General features: G+C 40.1%; 1 protein-coding gene across 1 annotated transcript in view; it reads left to right on the top strand.

Annotated features, from left to right (window-relative positions):
• The window catches only part of LOC111147172 (general transcription factor IIF subunit 2), a 157,343-nt gene extending 141,690 nt beyond the window's left edge, over nucleotides 1-15,653 (top strand). The window contains exons 7-8 of the mRNA XM_022503064.1: nucleotides 11,145-11,294; nucleotides 13,612-15,653. Coding sequence (XP_022358772.1) covers nucleotides 11,145-11,294; nucleotides 13,612-13,731 — 270 coding nt within the window. The 3' untranslated portion in view covers nucleotides 13,732-15,653. The remainder of the gene's footprint in view (nucleotides 1-11,144; nucleotides 11,295-13,611) is intronic.
• The last annotated feature ends 750 nt before the right edge of the window (nucleotides 15,654-16,403 follow it).

Raw genomic sequence — 16,403 nt, 5'->3', positions numbered from 1 at the left:
GGTATTTGCAAATTCTTTCAGTTTTTGTTTGTCCTGGAAGCTTTTAATCTCTCCTTCTATTTTCAATGATAGCCTAGCTGGATATAGTATTCTTGGCTGCTGGCGTGTTGTTTTTAAAGTTTATTCATTTTGCATCAAAGGAAATGGATAATTAGTATTTCTCTCAACTTTGGTTTTTCAGAGAATTTTTGTGTAGAGGTACACAGTGAGGCTCTCAGAATAGAGCTTCTTAACTCATGGTCAGTAGGTGGGTTTTACGAGATCCAGTAATCTTCCCGAATAGGTGCAAAAATAGGTGGGTTTTTCTGGGGAGCAGATCCATGGTTAATATCAGATTCTCATAGAGGGCCTGGGAACCTCAAGGGGCTTGTGAGCCACTAACCTAGAAACTAAATTATTTTATAATAGTCTTATTATTTAGAGACTGACGTGCCTCAGCAAGCATAAGGTTCTTGAAGACAGGGTTGTATATTAGTCATATCCTTAAATTTTTATACGCTCTATAATATAAACATAGTAGAAATTCAGTAAATATTAGAGGAATTGATTTGGAAAAAAGGCAGTGACCCCATCCTCAGTATCCAAGGACTACCATGTTTTATTCAGATGAATTCCGTGGGCCTCCTGTCATTTATGGCAGGAGAGGCGGCACAGAGAGCCAGTCTCAAGGAAGTATGGAATGTGACAGGGTTACAGTTATCTCTCCCCAGAGCAGCAGCCAGGAAGTGGTCAGCATGGATTCAGTTCTGCCATTTACCTACCCCATTGGGATCTGAGAAAGTCCCTTCTGTTCCTAAAATTGAGGAAATTGGACTGAATAATTGTGCTCCCTTCCAATCCTAAATGTGTGATTCTCTCCCTCTCCTATTTCATCTCCTCTCCACCTCCCTCTTGATTTTGAATTGAATTGGCAAATCTCACCTAGAAAGTGGCCCAAAGCCAGCTCTCCTCCATGTAGGTAACTATCCCCTTTAAAATGTTCACAGGACATAAATAAGTCTATACTCATGGTCATCGGTATACCCTTCCTAATTTGATTTTAATTTGAGCAACACCAGGAGAATGAAGGAGAAGAGAGCATGAAGATCCAGGGAAGGGGCTGCTTGGTATGATGGAAAGAGCGGTGGGTTTTGAGTAATAGGATCTCGGTTCATGTCCCAGCTCTGTCATTTAGACAAGTAGTCCTGGACGGGGTATTTAAATACATTTAATGTTCAATACAAACAAATTTTTGAGTCCCCTTGTAAAAGAGAAAACAAAGAGATCTTGTTTGTATTCAACACTTCTTTAGTATATGCGTTTAATGACCTTCTCTCATTTTCTGTTGGTCCCCAGTGCCTCCTTTGATAATGGATTTCTAACCATGAAGTCTATCCCTTTAACACACCATCTTTGTCATTGACATGACTACTTTATTCTTAAGTTACCATCTGCTTTCTGACCTTTAGAATGTCATTTTTTTTTTAAGATTTTATTTATTAGAGAGAGTGAGAGCAAGAACAGGGGAAGGGGCGGAGGGAGAAGCAGACTCCCCACTGAGCAAGGAGCCCTATGTGGGACTCTGTCCCAGGACCCTGCACCCTTAGCCACAGGCAGACGCTTCACTGACTAAGCCACCCAAGCACCTCTAGAATGTCATTTTTGACAACATCCTGAGTGAATCTGAGGTATTATTCTTGTTTTTCCAGTTCTTTCTTCTCTATATTCTTCCTAAAAATCTTTATTTCTATAAGCAGAATTATTACTGATCAGAAAAACTGCCCTTGTGGGCAGACTTTTTCTCTCAGTGGTCAGTATCTGACCTGTACAAACAATCAAGGAGTTAGTTACGCATTAAGGGTAAATAAGCTGATTTTAAAAGGCCAAGCTCTGATAACTGATAGAAAGTCAGAAACATGATACCATTTAAAGGGGCATTTTTAATGGTTTAAATTTGAGCTTTTAAGCCCTCCTTAATGTGAAATACCAGAAGAAGCCTATTATTTTTTCCCTGCAGTCTTTGATCTTTCACCTTGAATTTGTTATGTCTAGTCTTTACATTTTATCTGTAAAATAGAAGCATACACAGCATTTCCTTCAAAATTTAAATCATTTGAAACTTTATCTAATTGCTCCCTTAGAAACACCAAACTGCCAAGACTGCTTTGAGCCCTGACACCCTGTTCTCTAGCATAGCAGCCATTTCCAGAGTTCTTTGAACCACATCTTTCTGCTAAAAGTATCATTGAAAATTAGCCCTGGTTATAAGTGAACCCCTAATTTCCTTGTGCTCTTTCCACCCACCTTCCAGGCACAATCCAGGGAAGTTTATATTTAATTATTGATGATCCCTTGTAAATCAACAATCCCCAGTCATGTGGTCCCGCAGACCATGGCTTAATTCAAATATGTAATCGAGCAATTTGTGTGCTTTTTATTAAAGTGAGTTCAAATCAACAGGAGAAACCAGGCAAAGATTTGGGTGATTTCGACTTTGAGGCAATTAGTGCCCATACTTCAAGTTCCTCAGGACTAAATAGTGCTCAGTAGGCAGTTTTATTTGCTCAAAGTGGGCTTTCAGTAAACAAAGCCATTGCAGCAATAAGGCAGTGTTAACCTCATCCTCAGAATTTGCTTCCAGATAGACTTAAATAAAGGCATGAATAGAAGTAATTGAAGCAAAATTTGGCTTCAGTAAGGTGAAAGAAGATAGGCTTTTTAAAAAGATAAATTAGCTAGACAATTTGACCTACTCAATATTTCTCCTGTCAAGAAACAATTTTATTTATAAGTATATGCTGTTACAGGGGCGCGTGGCCGGCTCATTTGGTGGAGCATGTGACTCTTGATCTTGGAGTCGTGAATTCAAGCCCTGTGTTGGGTGTAGAGCTTACTTTTAAAACACACAGACCCGCAAGTATGTGTTATTACAGATCTGTGAATTGGCTGAGACTCTTTTGAGTTGCAGAGACTGGAAATTCAACTCAAACTAGTTTAAACAAAACTAAAATTTATTGTGGGGTGCCTGGGTAGTGTCCGACTCTTGATTTCTGCTCAGGTCATGATCTCAGGGTTGTAAGATTGAGCCCCACATCAGGCTCTGTGCTGGACATGGAGCCCACTTGAGACTCTCTCTCTCCCTGGCCCCCAGCCTTCCTCCCTCCCCCCTCTGTCTCTGTCTCTCTCTCTTAAAAAAAAGAATTTATTGGCTCCGTGTAGCTAGGAGGTTCAGGGTTCAGGAATGTATCTAGCTTTAGCTATAACTAGCCACAGCTACTAATATTGTTGTTAGAACCGTCCCTTCCTGTCTTTCCACATCTCTCCGCACTATTCTTTCTTGTATGTGGTCTTTACTCTTAGCGGGATCTTGCCATGTGGTAGCCGAAATGACCTCTTCGAACACCTCCCAGCTAGCAACCCCTAAGCAAAAAGAGAATATTTGTCCTTGATTTTAATAAAAGCCCCAGGGAAGATTTTAATTGACCTGAAAGGGGTTGGTATTCCCATTCCTGAACCAAGAGGATGGGGCTAGAGGTACTCTGCCAGTGTACCTTCCCCTGCTCTGTGCTGTGTCGCCTGGTATGGAGTTAGCACCTAGTCAGTGCTAGTCAGTCCATTGTTAATTAAATACTTGTATGTTCAGAACAGAACTCTGGTTTCTCTTCCCTTCCAAAGACTTCCGCCCGACTTCCCCATTTCAGTAAGTAACACCACCATTCCCCAAATCGATCAAGCCAGACAACTGTATTCCTGTTTCCTCTTCATGACATATATATTACAAATTATGATATATATATACATATATATCATATAAATTATATACATATATACATGTATCTCTGTGTATGCGTGAGTATATCTGACTCAGGATCTTAAGGCAAAAGTGATCTTAGAGATTATCTAGGCTCTCTCACTTGTAAACCCAGAAAAGGCATTGCATAGTAACTTGACCCCACTTGTGCTGACTTCAGTCTAGGGAGATATCTTACCACATTGCCTCTTCTGTATTCAGACATGTGCATGTCTATGTAGACAAGCAAGGAAAATATTATTCTAACAATAGGAACCCCTTTTTAATGGGAAAATAAAACAAAAAACTAATATCTCTCTCAGCAGGCTTTCTCATTAAGAATCATCACTGGGGTGCCTGGGTGGCTCAGCCAGTTAAATATCTGATTCTTGATTTTGGCTCAGGTCACGATCTCAGGATCGTGATATCGAGCCCCGAGTTGGACTCTGCGCTCAGTGCAGAATCTGCTTGAGATTCTCCCTCTCCCTACCCACCTGCCCTTCCCCCTGCTCATGCTCACTTGCTCGCTCTCTCTCTCAAATAAGTAAGTAAAATCTTTAAATTTAAAAAAAAAAAAAGTATCAGGATCATCGACCTAAGACAGGTACATAGAGAATGGTATCTAAGCTTTATCTTAGCTCATTCAGTTCCTAATCCAAAATAAAAATAGGTATTTTTAATGTTTGAAACTTATTCCCAAATATACTACTTAAAATAAATGTTTTTTTTTTTAAACAAAGATTTTATTTATTTATTTGGCAGACAGATCACAAGTAGGCAGAGAGGCAGGCAGATAGAGAGGGGGAAGCAGGCTTCCCACCAAGCAGGGAGCCCGATACAGGGCTTGACCCCAGGCTTTAACCCAGCAAGCCACCCAGGTGCCCCAGTAAGTGGTATTTTTAATATAATGTTTTATTCTGACATACACTTTCCTTTTTTTACTTCTTTTTTTCTGAAATCTTTATAATTTCCTTTCTGTTCACATAATCCCTGTTAGTTCATTTTTCCTATAATGGAAGTTTTTATTTTTGGATGATACTAGTAAAAAAGAAGACCACCAATTTCTTAATAGAACAGATTACTGACAGCCTTTTGTGAGACTTCTGTTTTAAAAAGTAATTATTTGCTAATTAATGACGTAGAACCTGATTTATTGTTAAGCTTTAGAATATGAAATGTCATACTAAAATAAATTAACTATTTGAATTGTATTGAATATAAATGCATGAAATTTAAACACATGAAATTTTAATACTTACAGATTTACTACCAAGTTTATTATAGGATAGTAACATTTTCTCCTTTAACTTATATGTTTTATCTTTTTTCCCCCCTTTTTTTACCATATTTCTGAATGTGGTAAAATTTGAGATGAGTTTACTAATATAACCAATGGAGTCCAGATTTTACATGAAATATTATGAGATATTTCTCATAAGGAATATTTAACATAAGCACCCATTAAAGAAAATTGATCATTTATTTATCTACGAAGTTTACATAAGATCTCTTTTTAAGATTTTATTTATTTATTTGAAAAAGAGAGAACACGAGCAGGGGGAGGGGCAGAGAGAGAGGGAAAAACAAACTCCCTGCAGAGAATGGAGCCCTAAGTGGGCCAATCCCAGGACCCTGTGATCAGACACTTAACTGACTGAGCCACCCAGGAGCCCCAAAATTTTTAATTAAGCAGTAAGCCACAAAATTTATATTTAATCTGGAAAACATCATTAGTTATAAAATCTTCCCTACCCTTCCCGCGCCATTTGATTTCGACAAAGGTTAACATTAAGTTTTGAGCTTATTAGCTGCCTTCTGATTTCTTTCTTTAGTCCCTGAACAATTTAGAAGGACTTGTTTTTAGGCTTGCCATCCTTATGGAAATTATCTCAGGAAAGAGATAATTTTCTTTGCTTTGGTCTCAGCACTAGAGAAAGCATGACTGTATGGATTAAAGTGTTTACAGCTTCCCAGTTTCTCTATCTCACAGGAGAATTAAGATACCAGAGGATAAGCCTGTTGACAGAAAACCTTGCAGTGGCGGTTCTGTATTGCAGCGTGACAGAGGCATTCCTTCTAGAATGTCCCAAGACGGATATTCTAATTCCATCATATTTTCCAGTACATATGGACTGATAAAAGGCTAGCCACTGTGGGTTTTTTGTTGTTTTGTTTTTTTGGTTTTTTTTGAGCTAGCCACTGTTTATTGGAAATGTTACCATCATAATTTGGTAATAAAAAATGGCGTTTGTTTTTTTTTTAATGTCGTAGTCTATATGGACTTTATTATGGAATTTAATTTATTATGGAATAAGTTCCCCAAAAACCTTTTCTTTTTATTATTAACATACAATGTATTATTTGTTTCAGGGGTACAGGTGGTTCACCAGTCTTACACAACACAGCACTCACCACAACGCATACTCTCCCCAGTGTCCACCACCCAGCCAACCAATCCCCCCACTCCTTCTACTTCAGCAACCCTCAGTTTGTTTCTTGAGATTCGGAGTCTCTTATGGTTGGTTTCCCTCTCTGATTTGTCTTGTTTCATTTTTTCCTTTCTTCCCCTATGATCCTCTGCCTTGTTTCTCAAATTCCACATCTTAGTGAGATCATATGATAATTGTCTTTCTCTGATTAACTTAAAATGCTGTTATCTTAATTTGTTGTTATGAGCTAGGTAGGTCTCCTCCCTATCTAGTGGACTTGCTGAGTCACTTCATAACTCTGTTTAACCTGAGGAACTAAGTGCCAGATTGTCATCAGTCCTTTTTAATCCTTAGCAAAAACTTTTATCTACTGTTGTCGTAAGGTAAAACTTTACTCTCTAGTCCAGATATTTTAAGGATGAATAATACTTCGGTATTGGGAGTGCTAGCTAATTTACAGAAAATTCTCTGTTGGTAAAATATATACCTATAGTCTCTTTGCTTGCCATTTAATTTCTAGCAATGTGTTCAAATAGACTACTAACTATGCCAATTGAGATTTTCTTATTTTTTGTACATTTGAAACTATACTTCACACCAAATGCGCTAATAGATAGTTGCCATGGCTCTAAATGCAGTAATTCATATTTAAATTTTTATTTTTGCTTTTTCTATTTTTTATTTAAATGCAGTTTAGTTAACATTTACTGTAGTAGTAGTTTCAGAGGTAGCGGTTCAGTGATTCATCGGTTGCATACAACACTGGGTGCTCATTACTTCAGTGATGGGTACCCAGTGACTGGGTAATGCCCATCACCCAGTTACCCCATCCCCCCACCCACCTGCCCTCCAGCAACCCAGTTTGTTCCCGATAATTAAAAGTCTCTTATGGTTTGCCTCCCTCTCTGTTTTTGTCTTATTTTATTTTTCCTTCCCTTCCCCTATGTACATCTGTTTTATTTCTTAAATTCCACATATTTAAATTTCAAAAGGAGTTTTAGTTTTTGCTACTTCATTACATTTTGGATATTTCTGATTGTATTTTCCTAATAACAGTTTCAACATCGTCTATATATGTATACACTTTTCCCAGTTGAAAGCCTTGGAATATCTTGCAGTATTCCAAGGTTAAGTTATGTTTAGCATACAAATAAACAAAACAGGTTTTGTGTTTTTTTAAGGATTTTATGTATTTATTTGAGAGACCATGAGAGAGAGATCCTGAGCAGGCGTGGGAGAGGCAGAGGGAGAAGCAGACTCTCTGCCGAGCAGGTGCCTGATGCAGGACTCTGTCTGGGTCCTGGGATCATGATCTGAGCTGAAGGCAGATGCTTAACCAACTGAGCCACCCAGGTGCCCTAAAAAAGAAGAGTTTAGAAAGCAAATAGTTAAAAGTTTTGGCCCATAGGAGGTAAACTTTATTCATCTGATATATGCAAACATATGAATCATTTGCCAGTGCTAGGCAGATGAAGTGTTAATAAGATGATATACCAGCACACAAATATTCATGCAATAATAAATTGCTTTTCCAGAATTTGGATTAAGCCGTAAGATAGGGCTTGTGCCTTGACCGCTTCATTACACATCATCTCTGCTTCTTTTACAGAGGGAGGAATGCAGCCTATGTGAGCTGAGAGGAAGACAGGGGGTGGGGTCTAGTAGGAAAGTGGGGGTGAAACCAGAAGGAAAAGAGGATAAAAATACTGACATGGCCCGTGTCCCAGAGAATCCCCAATGTCCCCTTCCCTATTTTGTTAGCAGTTTACTCTACCTAAAGGAGTGAAAACATATGTTGCTTTTGTTAACAGCTTATGCCTAATGTGTAGTTTGTTTTTTTAATGAAAGACTTGTGCCTTGGAGCCGCTAACATCTTTATCAGTAAGTCCTCTGTTTTAATCACACAAATCATTTGAAATGGTACTTTAGAATTATACAGAACTGATAATGCCCCTCTTGCCTTGTTGGATCACTTTATAAGAAGCATATGATGACTTCCCTTTAGTGACGGGCATTAACCAGTGCCATCTTTGTTATAAATTGCATATTGTCTATTCAGTCCAGCCTTTCTGATGCGATTTTGTGACTAGACGTCTAATAGGGTCGTAATAATACAATAAATAAACAATATTTATTTATTTTTTACAAAGAGTTTATTTATTTATTTGACAGAGAGAGAACACAAGTAGGCAGAGAGGCAGGCAGGGTGGGGGGCGGTCAGCAGGCTCCCCGCTGAGCAGAGAGCCCAGTGCGGGGCTCGATCCCAGGACCGCGAGATCATGACCTGAGCCGAAGGCAGAGGCTTAACCCACTGACCCCCCCCAGGTGCCCTGGGTCATATTATTTATTCACTTAAAGCATTAATAGTTGGTGATCAGCTCTTTGTTAAAGATACATGTTTTGGGCCAATTTCTAGGAATTTAGATATAGCTAGCTTGTTATTATATACGTAACACTTAACCGAAATTCCTGGTTTGGGAATTAGTTGGCAGAGCAGTAGAGGAAAAGATGATACAAGAAATGGTGGGGGTGGAGGGAAGGAGGGAGGGAGGGAAATGAGGAGAAAGAAAGACTGTGGATAGTAGGCTACTGTCCCTTGTGACCCTACATAGGATTGTCGTGATTTGGGGGGAAAAATAGGAGTTTGTGGGTTTCTGGCTTTTGGGCCACCACAGTGTCATCTTGACCCACAAGTACGCAAATCACATCCTAATCACTTGAGCTCTTTGGTCCAGTATTTGTCTTTTCCTTCCAAAGAAGCTTTAATGTTCTATCCCTTTTTTCTCTGCAGTTCAGACTTGCTGTAAATACTCTCCCACACATCCCTTTGACAAAGGGTTGCTGGACCTGAGCCAGTTGATTATTTCTGATATTGTTCTGCAGCACTGCACAGAGCAGTAATGAGAAATCTCTCCGGTCCTGTGTCACATAAAGGTGATCTACCAAGTTCTAGAATCCTTTGTTTAAAATGCAGGTGGTAGGCAAAAGATGAAATTGGAAAATCATTGTTTAGTATGAGAGAAGAAGAGCTAGTATCTCCTGATCTCTGCACGGAATTGCCATTCAATTCAAAGGATCAAATACATATCCTCAAAACCGAAGATCATGGCTCCGGCTGGGTTAAGTGCCCCATCTCAGTGCTCCATGATATCCTGCATATATGTGTCCTTATTTCTGCACTTTAGTTTGTGACTGCCTGCTCCTGTGCCTTTGCCTCCCCACTCGCGCACCCTACTTTTAAACTGTAAAGTCTTGATGTTGAAGACTGACTGTGTTACCACTCCATCTGGCCCATAGTAGGTTCTAAAATAAATATTTGTGTAAATGTATGAATTTTTATTAAAGGAAAGTTAGATTGTCAATTGATCTTCAATCCTGTTAGAATCTTTAAAACTTCCCTCTCAGATGACTTTGTTCCCAGCAATATTTTACCACTGTAATACAGATTTTTAGTCACAAATGTCATTCCGAATCAGGTAATACAATTTGATCAGTCAACTTGTATTTCTCGTTGCCCTATAAGTTCATTAGAGCCTGAGTTCTAAAAATGAGCAGAACTAGATTTAGCATAGTTTAGTCCTGTGGACCTTCTAAATGATCTTACCTCAAACAACTCCCCCACTAAATCCTCTTAGTTCCCTTGTTTGCTCTTAAGCATACGTTGTTTGTTCAATGTAAATGCACTGAGACTCTGTGATGTGTAGGCATCCACTGCCATAGGAGCGCATGGCTTGATGGGAGAGAGGCAAGTGGGTCAAGGGGTACAGTGTAGTATGAGGGCCATCACTGAAGAACATCCAGTGTGAAATGTAAATCTAAGATGTGTGACTGTTAGGGAAAGTTGGTCTGAGAGAGGGACATTCATGCAGTCTTCAAGGATGAGTTCAGATCTGACGAAAGGGGATAAGCATGACAGGGAAAGGAAATGGCACATGGAGAAAATAGGAAGCATGTAGACACAGAAATGACAAGCATGTCTTCAGGGAATTCTTAGAAGAGGCCAAAGGGAAAAGGCAGGCCTGAATGGATACCTGTGAAGGAGTATGGAAGTTAACCTCTAGGCCAAAGGGGAAGTTATTAAAAAGTTTTCAACAAATTAAGCATCTGCCTTTGGCTCAGGTCACGATCCCAGGGTCTTGGGAACCACGAGCCCTGTGTCAGGCTCCCTGCTCAGCAGGGAGTCTCCTTCTCCCTCTCCCTCTGCCCTTACTGCCACTTGTACATGTGCGCTCGCTCTCTCTCTCAAATAAATCAATTAAATCTAAAAAATTTTCTCTCAACAGTGGAATGACATGATCTCACTGTTCCCTACCTGTGTCTTTCCTTCAGGGACTTTTGTGGCCTGTTTCCCTATCATTACTATTACTTTCTTTACTAATGGGTTGTGCCAAATTGATTCATTTGGTTAGAGTAAAATGACTTTAGGTTGCAGTTTGGAACATTCTAAAACTCCAGAAATGTCCTTTTCCCCCACCTTCCACCAAAAAAAGAATTCTGTACCATGGGTAGATACTGTGACCCTAATCCCAACTCGTTACCTGACAGACTGACTATCTCATTCTGTTCTTACTGTTGAAAAGGAAATGGGGGGGCGCCTGGGTGGCTCAGTGGGTTTAAGCCTCTGCCTTCGGCTCAGGTCATGATCTTGGGGTTCTGGGATCGAGCCCCGCATCGGGCTCTCTGCTCAGCAGGGAGCCTGCTTCCTCCTCTCTCTGTCTGCCTGCCTCTATGCCTACTTGTGATCTCTGTCTGTCAAATAAATAAAGAAAATCTTTAAAAAAAAAAAAAAGAAAGAAAAAGAAAAGGAAATAGGGAGTGAATTTTCATTAAGAAAACAAAATACTCCATAACGTTATACTAATTTAACAAAATGAGTGTGGACTACACATGAAAGCAACTGTATTTGTACACTTGAGACTTTACTATTTTGTGTTAACCCTTTTGAGCCTTTTCACGTCTGTGTCTGGCTTCTGAATGTTCACAGTACACTTGCAGTCCGGAGGGCTGCTGGCTCCCGGCCACAGTGCTCCCAGCGATTGCTCTTTGCAGTTTTGATCAAGAGCAGTGCGGCCAATTGTTTGATTGTTTGTGTCCAGGTTTGTAGCCTGCCTCCCAATAAATCGTGCTTTGGAATTTTACAAAGATGTCATTCTTGGCATCTAAACTGAAAATCCTTTGTGTCCAGCACATCATTTTCCCTTTATGAATACTGCTTAATGAGAAAGTAGCTTATGAACAGTGTCCCGTTTTAAAAATGTGATTTGAAGTAGCGGAGAGCAGCTGTGCATATCACCTGGATGGCACGAGCCTTTATGCTTACTCATTGGCACCGATCCCTTAGTGAAGGCAACTGCAGAAAGTGTGGGAGGCAAGCGGGCTTCTTTCTGGGGAAACCCAGGCCTCATTTGATTCATTGCTGCCACCTGCTGGGCCCTGGCTGCTGGAATGGGGAGGCCACACCTGGATTCCCACTAAGCCGTCCAGGGCCATGTGGTTCCAGTGTTAATCAGCTCTTGTTTCCAGGTGACAACCGGCCCCTAAATGAAAGGATCCAAACAGTAGAGCATTACAATACCAGTCAATGTAAGGTGGTATGTGATTGGGTTTGTTAATACAGAATCCCCAGCACTTAAACTTCGAGGACTCAAGATCCTAGAGTATTAGGGCTGGGTGAACCATTAAAGCAGATGCCGTGGAACTTTAGTGTACTTAAATCAGAGTCTCCTAGAGGCTTGTGAAAATGCAGATTCCCAGGTCTGGCCCCGGAGATTTTGATTCACTAGGCCTAAGAAGAGAGGTTTATTTAACAAGTCTCCCGCGAGGCTCTGGGACAAGTAGTCAGCCCCAGGAAGGGCACTGCCTTAAACATTATCTCTGTAAGAGGTTCTCAGCCATTTTTCTTGTCAGTACCTCATTTCAACAAGTAAAAAATATTACATCCTCTGTCATCAGGGTGAGTCACTAGTACTGTAACTGGTTCTGTGAAGCATATACACAAAATATTACTGGATTGGTTCTACATGCGGAAAAAACACTTTTTTTTTTTTAAGATTTTATTTATTTATTTGACAGACCGAGATCGCAAGTAGGCAGAGAGGCAGGCAGAGAGTGAGAAGGAAGCAGGCTCCCCGCCGAGCAGAGAGCCCGATGCAGGGCTCGATCCCAAGACCCTGGGACCATGACCTGAGCCGAAGGCAGAGGCTTTAACCCACTGAGCCACCCAGGCGCCCCCGGGGAAAAAACACTTTTTAAAGATTTTATTTATTCATTTGAAAAAGAGTGCCAGAGAGAGAAAGAGAGAGAGCGTGCGTGCAAGCAAGCACAAGCAGAGGGGAGGGCAAAGGTAGAGCGAGAACCGGACTCCCCACTGAGCAGGGAGCCCAACCATGAGGATGTGGGGCTTGATCCCAAGACCCCAAGATCATGACCTGAGCTGAAGACAGACACTTAACTGACTGAGCCACCCAGGAGCCCCAAAAAACACTTAAAAATAATTAACTTTTCTCTCTATTGCCAAGAAAGCAGTACTATAATTTAATTGGTCAATTTGTAGTGGAATGCTTTTTGGCCTTGGGCATTGCCACGTAAAGGTAGGGTTTGCTACTATATTTATCACGGCCATCATTTCCCTGAATATAGTAATCGTTTGGTTAATGTGTATTGATTTTGAGGACCTAAAATGACATAAAACAGAGTTCTGTCTTGTGTCACAGCTCACCTCCTTCCTCTGGAGGAGCCAAGCATGAGAAAACCGCAGGCCCCGTGGCTTTTACCATGTCTTGTTATCACTTCTTATTCCTTACCCTGTCTTGGCAAGCTTGGCTAAGATCAAAACAATACTAAAGATGAAGGATAATCTTCTTTATTACACAGGAAAACAAGTGGCCTGATAGCAAATTTGAAAAGTCACCTTAGAATTGAGAATTCTGAATGCCTGTCATGTGCTTGCTTTCTAGAATATTATCCCCAAAATATTTGTTATTTTTGTATATGTGCTCCTTCTTCTGAAATGACTGGTTCCAGTCCAAGAATAACCCTGTCCAACTGTGACCTGAATGAAGCCACTGAACACAAGGGAAGATTACACGTGGTATAGACCATATCTTAGTAAGCAGTGAGCACCAGTAACTTTCTAGTGTATTTTCATTGGAACGTTTTTGGTTTTTTTTCAAGCTCTCAGGTCATTGGCATTCCACACTTCCAATCCCTTTAATGCAAGTGAATGTATCTTTAACACAGCATGTAATGCATGTGTAGAACCAAGAGACAGTTTGTTGAACATCTTTATAGAGAAATCTTGTTGAGCTTTCAAGATCATAATTTGTATTACTTGTGAGTGGGGTTTGGTGTATGGTTTTATTTTAAATTTTGTTTCGCCTTCAAAGTCTCATCTTGGGTTGTTTTTGTTTTTAGGGGTACCTAAAGGAAATCTTGAAAGAAATTGGCGTTCAGAATGTAAAAGGGACCCACAAAAACACATGGGAGCTGAAGCCAGAGTATAGACATTATCAAGGAGAAGAAAAGAGTGATTAAGAAGACTTCGCCAGCATGCCAGCAGAACAACTAAAGGGCGGTGCGCTGAGGAAGCACCACCGAAACTCAGATACTTGAGTACCGTCTGTTGTAGGGGTGAAATGACTGGAACTTTAATTTTCCTAGGTAAATTTTTTAAACAATAATTCTTGTAAAGTTACTCAAGTGTTGTTGTTTTTGGTTTGGTTTTTTTTTTTTTTTTTTTTTTGAGGAAAAAAATTTATTTATAGGCTTGTATTAAACCTAGATTATTCAGAAGGGGGTGAGGGGTTGGGGAGGTTAAGAAGGTTTTTCTTTTTAAATACTGACTTTTAAAATGTAAAACTAGGAAATGTTTTCTAGATGAGGACTCTCTGTCCTTGTTTTCTCTGAGGATCTGAGGTGATGGAAAGCGGAAGTGAATGGCAAAGCCAGAAAAAAGCGGTCAACTACAGAAAGACTTAAAGGGAATAAAAAACCAAAGTTCCTTATTCTGACATCGTCAAAGAACAAAGCTGTCTTTATTTATTTATTTTTTACAGGAGATCATGTTTCATATTCACACCCATTAATAAAGAAGAGGGCATTTATGTTTGTACCTAAGATAGCAGTTTTCATTATTAGCTTGCATATTTAACCCTCCTGTTAGTGACATGAGAAATGGGAAAAATCTTGGCCAATGACTATATCTTTTATTTGCTTTTATTTATTTTTTAAAAGATTGGCTTGTTTAAGTAATCTCTGCATCCAGCAAGGGACTTGAACTCATTACCCCACAATCAAGAGTCACGTGGTCTACCAACTAAACCAACCTGGTGCCCCTCTTTTATTTTGTTTTTAAAAGAATTAGAAATTAAATATTTTCCCAATAATTCAATATCTGTCTCTCCCATCCAGATTATAAGCTTCTCAGAAACTGATTTTGTTCCATAATTTTGCTTCATACTCAGCTGGCAGATACTGATTGTCGCCTGACGAATGATGTCGACAAACTAACGGAGGGTTGTAGGGGTGAGGCCGGTATGTATTAGGCAGGCACAAAAACAAACGTACCCACAAACAAGACCACGCAAGTAAACAAAGGAAACTTTTAACAAGTTAATTGCTTCTGGGCCTTTTGGCTAAGATCAAGTGTAACAAATAACCACAAGGAAAAGTTGCTTTTCATTTGTTCATTTTGTCAGCTGCTTCTGTATGTGCCCAACCCAACCAAGAAGGAACGAATGCAAGAAATTTAAGAAACTGTTACATAACTAAAGCCAATCAAAGAGGAATCTATCCTTTGAAATAAATATTTTTCTGTATTATTTGATTTTCAGCAGGGAACACCATCATGCAGAGGCTGAGGACAACTGCTTTGAGAAAACATCTACCTTTGCATTCCCACTGTAAACTATAATTCTGATGAGGGAGGGTGGTCTTATTCTACGTTGTTCTGGTGCAGGAACCAAATGTATCCCCCTTACCTTTGTTTCTGACAGAGACTCAGTGTAAGGGAGCAGATGGATAATGGTGTGACCGATCTGTGTAGAACTGAGAATTCTGGATACCTGTCATGTGCTTGGTTCATAGCATATATCTCCCCCTGCAGACCTTGTCTTTTTTTGATGTTTGGCCCTGCCCTGAAACATACCTCTGTGTCCTCTCCTTCTGTCTTTAGTTTTTATGGTGACCGTGCCTGCCAGATTGAACTGTATAGCTGCTGGCAGAGCTTCCGGGCAGGGCTATGTCTCCTCAGAAGCTCTGCTCTGCTATTTCTGCCAGGTCTGGTTTCTTCAGCTTATTTTAGGTATCTTTTACCTCATCACACCTGACAGTATCTGCTTGAGTCATTTAAACACTTGTTACTTGTTCAGTGGCAGAGCTAATCTAGGCGGTAGACTGGTACCATTCCTGATTAGATTTTTTGAAATTGCTTTCTTATTTAATACTAAAATATGGCTACTGGTAATGAAGGAGACTCTCTCTGGCTTCTTTTATTCTTTTATTCAGAACTCGCTTGCTCTATAAACACGCTTTCAACAGCCAACTATCAGGAAGTAGGAGTCCTCAGCCCTTATAACCACTGTGAGATTGAGAGAGGAAAGCTAGTAAGATGTCACATCCTAAGAGCACAGGAGGGCCATGTTTCATAGGTGATTTAGTTAAACTCTGCTAGTTACACTCACTTAAGGGATGTTTTAACCAACAAATGGTAATAAATATATTACGGTTGCTGGGCATTGGAAAGATCTGAAATTACATGTTGCCACAGTAACTTCTAAAATGGTAGATCTTAAAAAAGAAAACCGTTTTTGCTCTGTTGTATCATAAGCAGCCCTTAAGGAGTTCAGCAGAGTTGGAGTTATTCCTCATGGTCTGTGAACAAATTTTCTTTGGAGCTTATTTTCATCCTTGTTGGTACTTACCCGTGAAATAAGAGTAAACACGTATCAGGCCCTTATGTGCCTGGCAGTGTGTTAAGTGCTCTAAAATATTGCATTTGATCCTCAAAAATAGCTCTGAGAGGTAGATAATGACCATTTTATACAACCATTTCCTGCCCAACACACTGTCATGAGACCTGATCCCCTTTAGGGGAAATTCTACCTTTGGGCCAAGTGAATACCAGAGTGTACTTTTCCAGAAACCTTCCCCTGACACCCCATCTCCCCCACCCCCACCCCACCCCCGCTCCCGAAAAATCCTCCCTC

Source organism: Enhydra lutris, unplaced genomic scaffold (genome assembly GCF_002288905.1).
Source record: "Enhydra lutris kenyoni isolate GAN:26980312 unplaced genomic scaffold, ASM228890v2 scaffoldscaffold15, whole genome shotgun sequence".
Lineage (NCBI taxonomy): Eukaryota > Metazoa > Chordata > Mammalia > Carnivora > Mustelidae > Enhydra > Enhydra lutris.
This window is presented reverse-complemented; position numbering and strand designations above follow the sequence as displayed.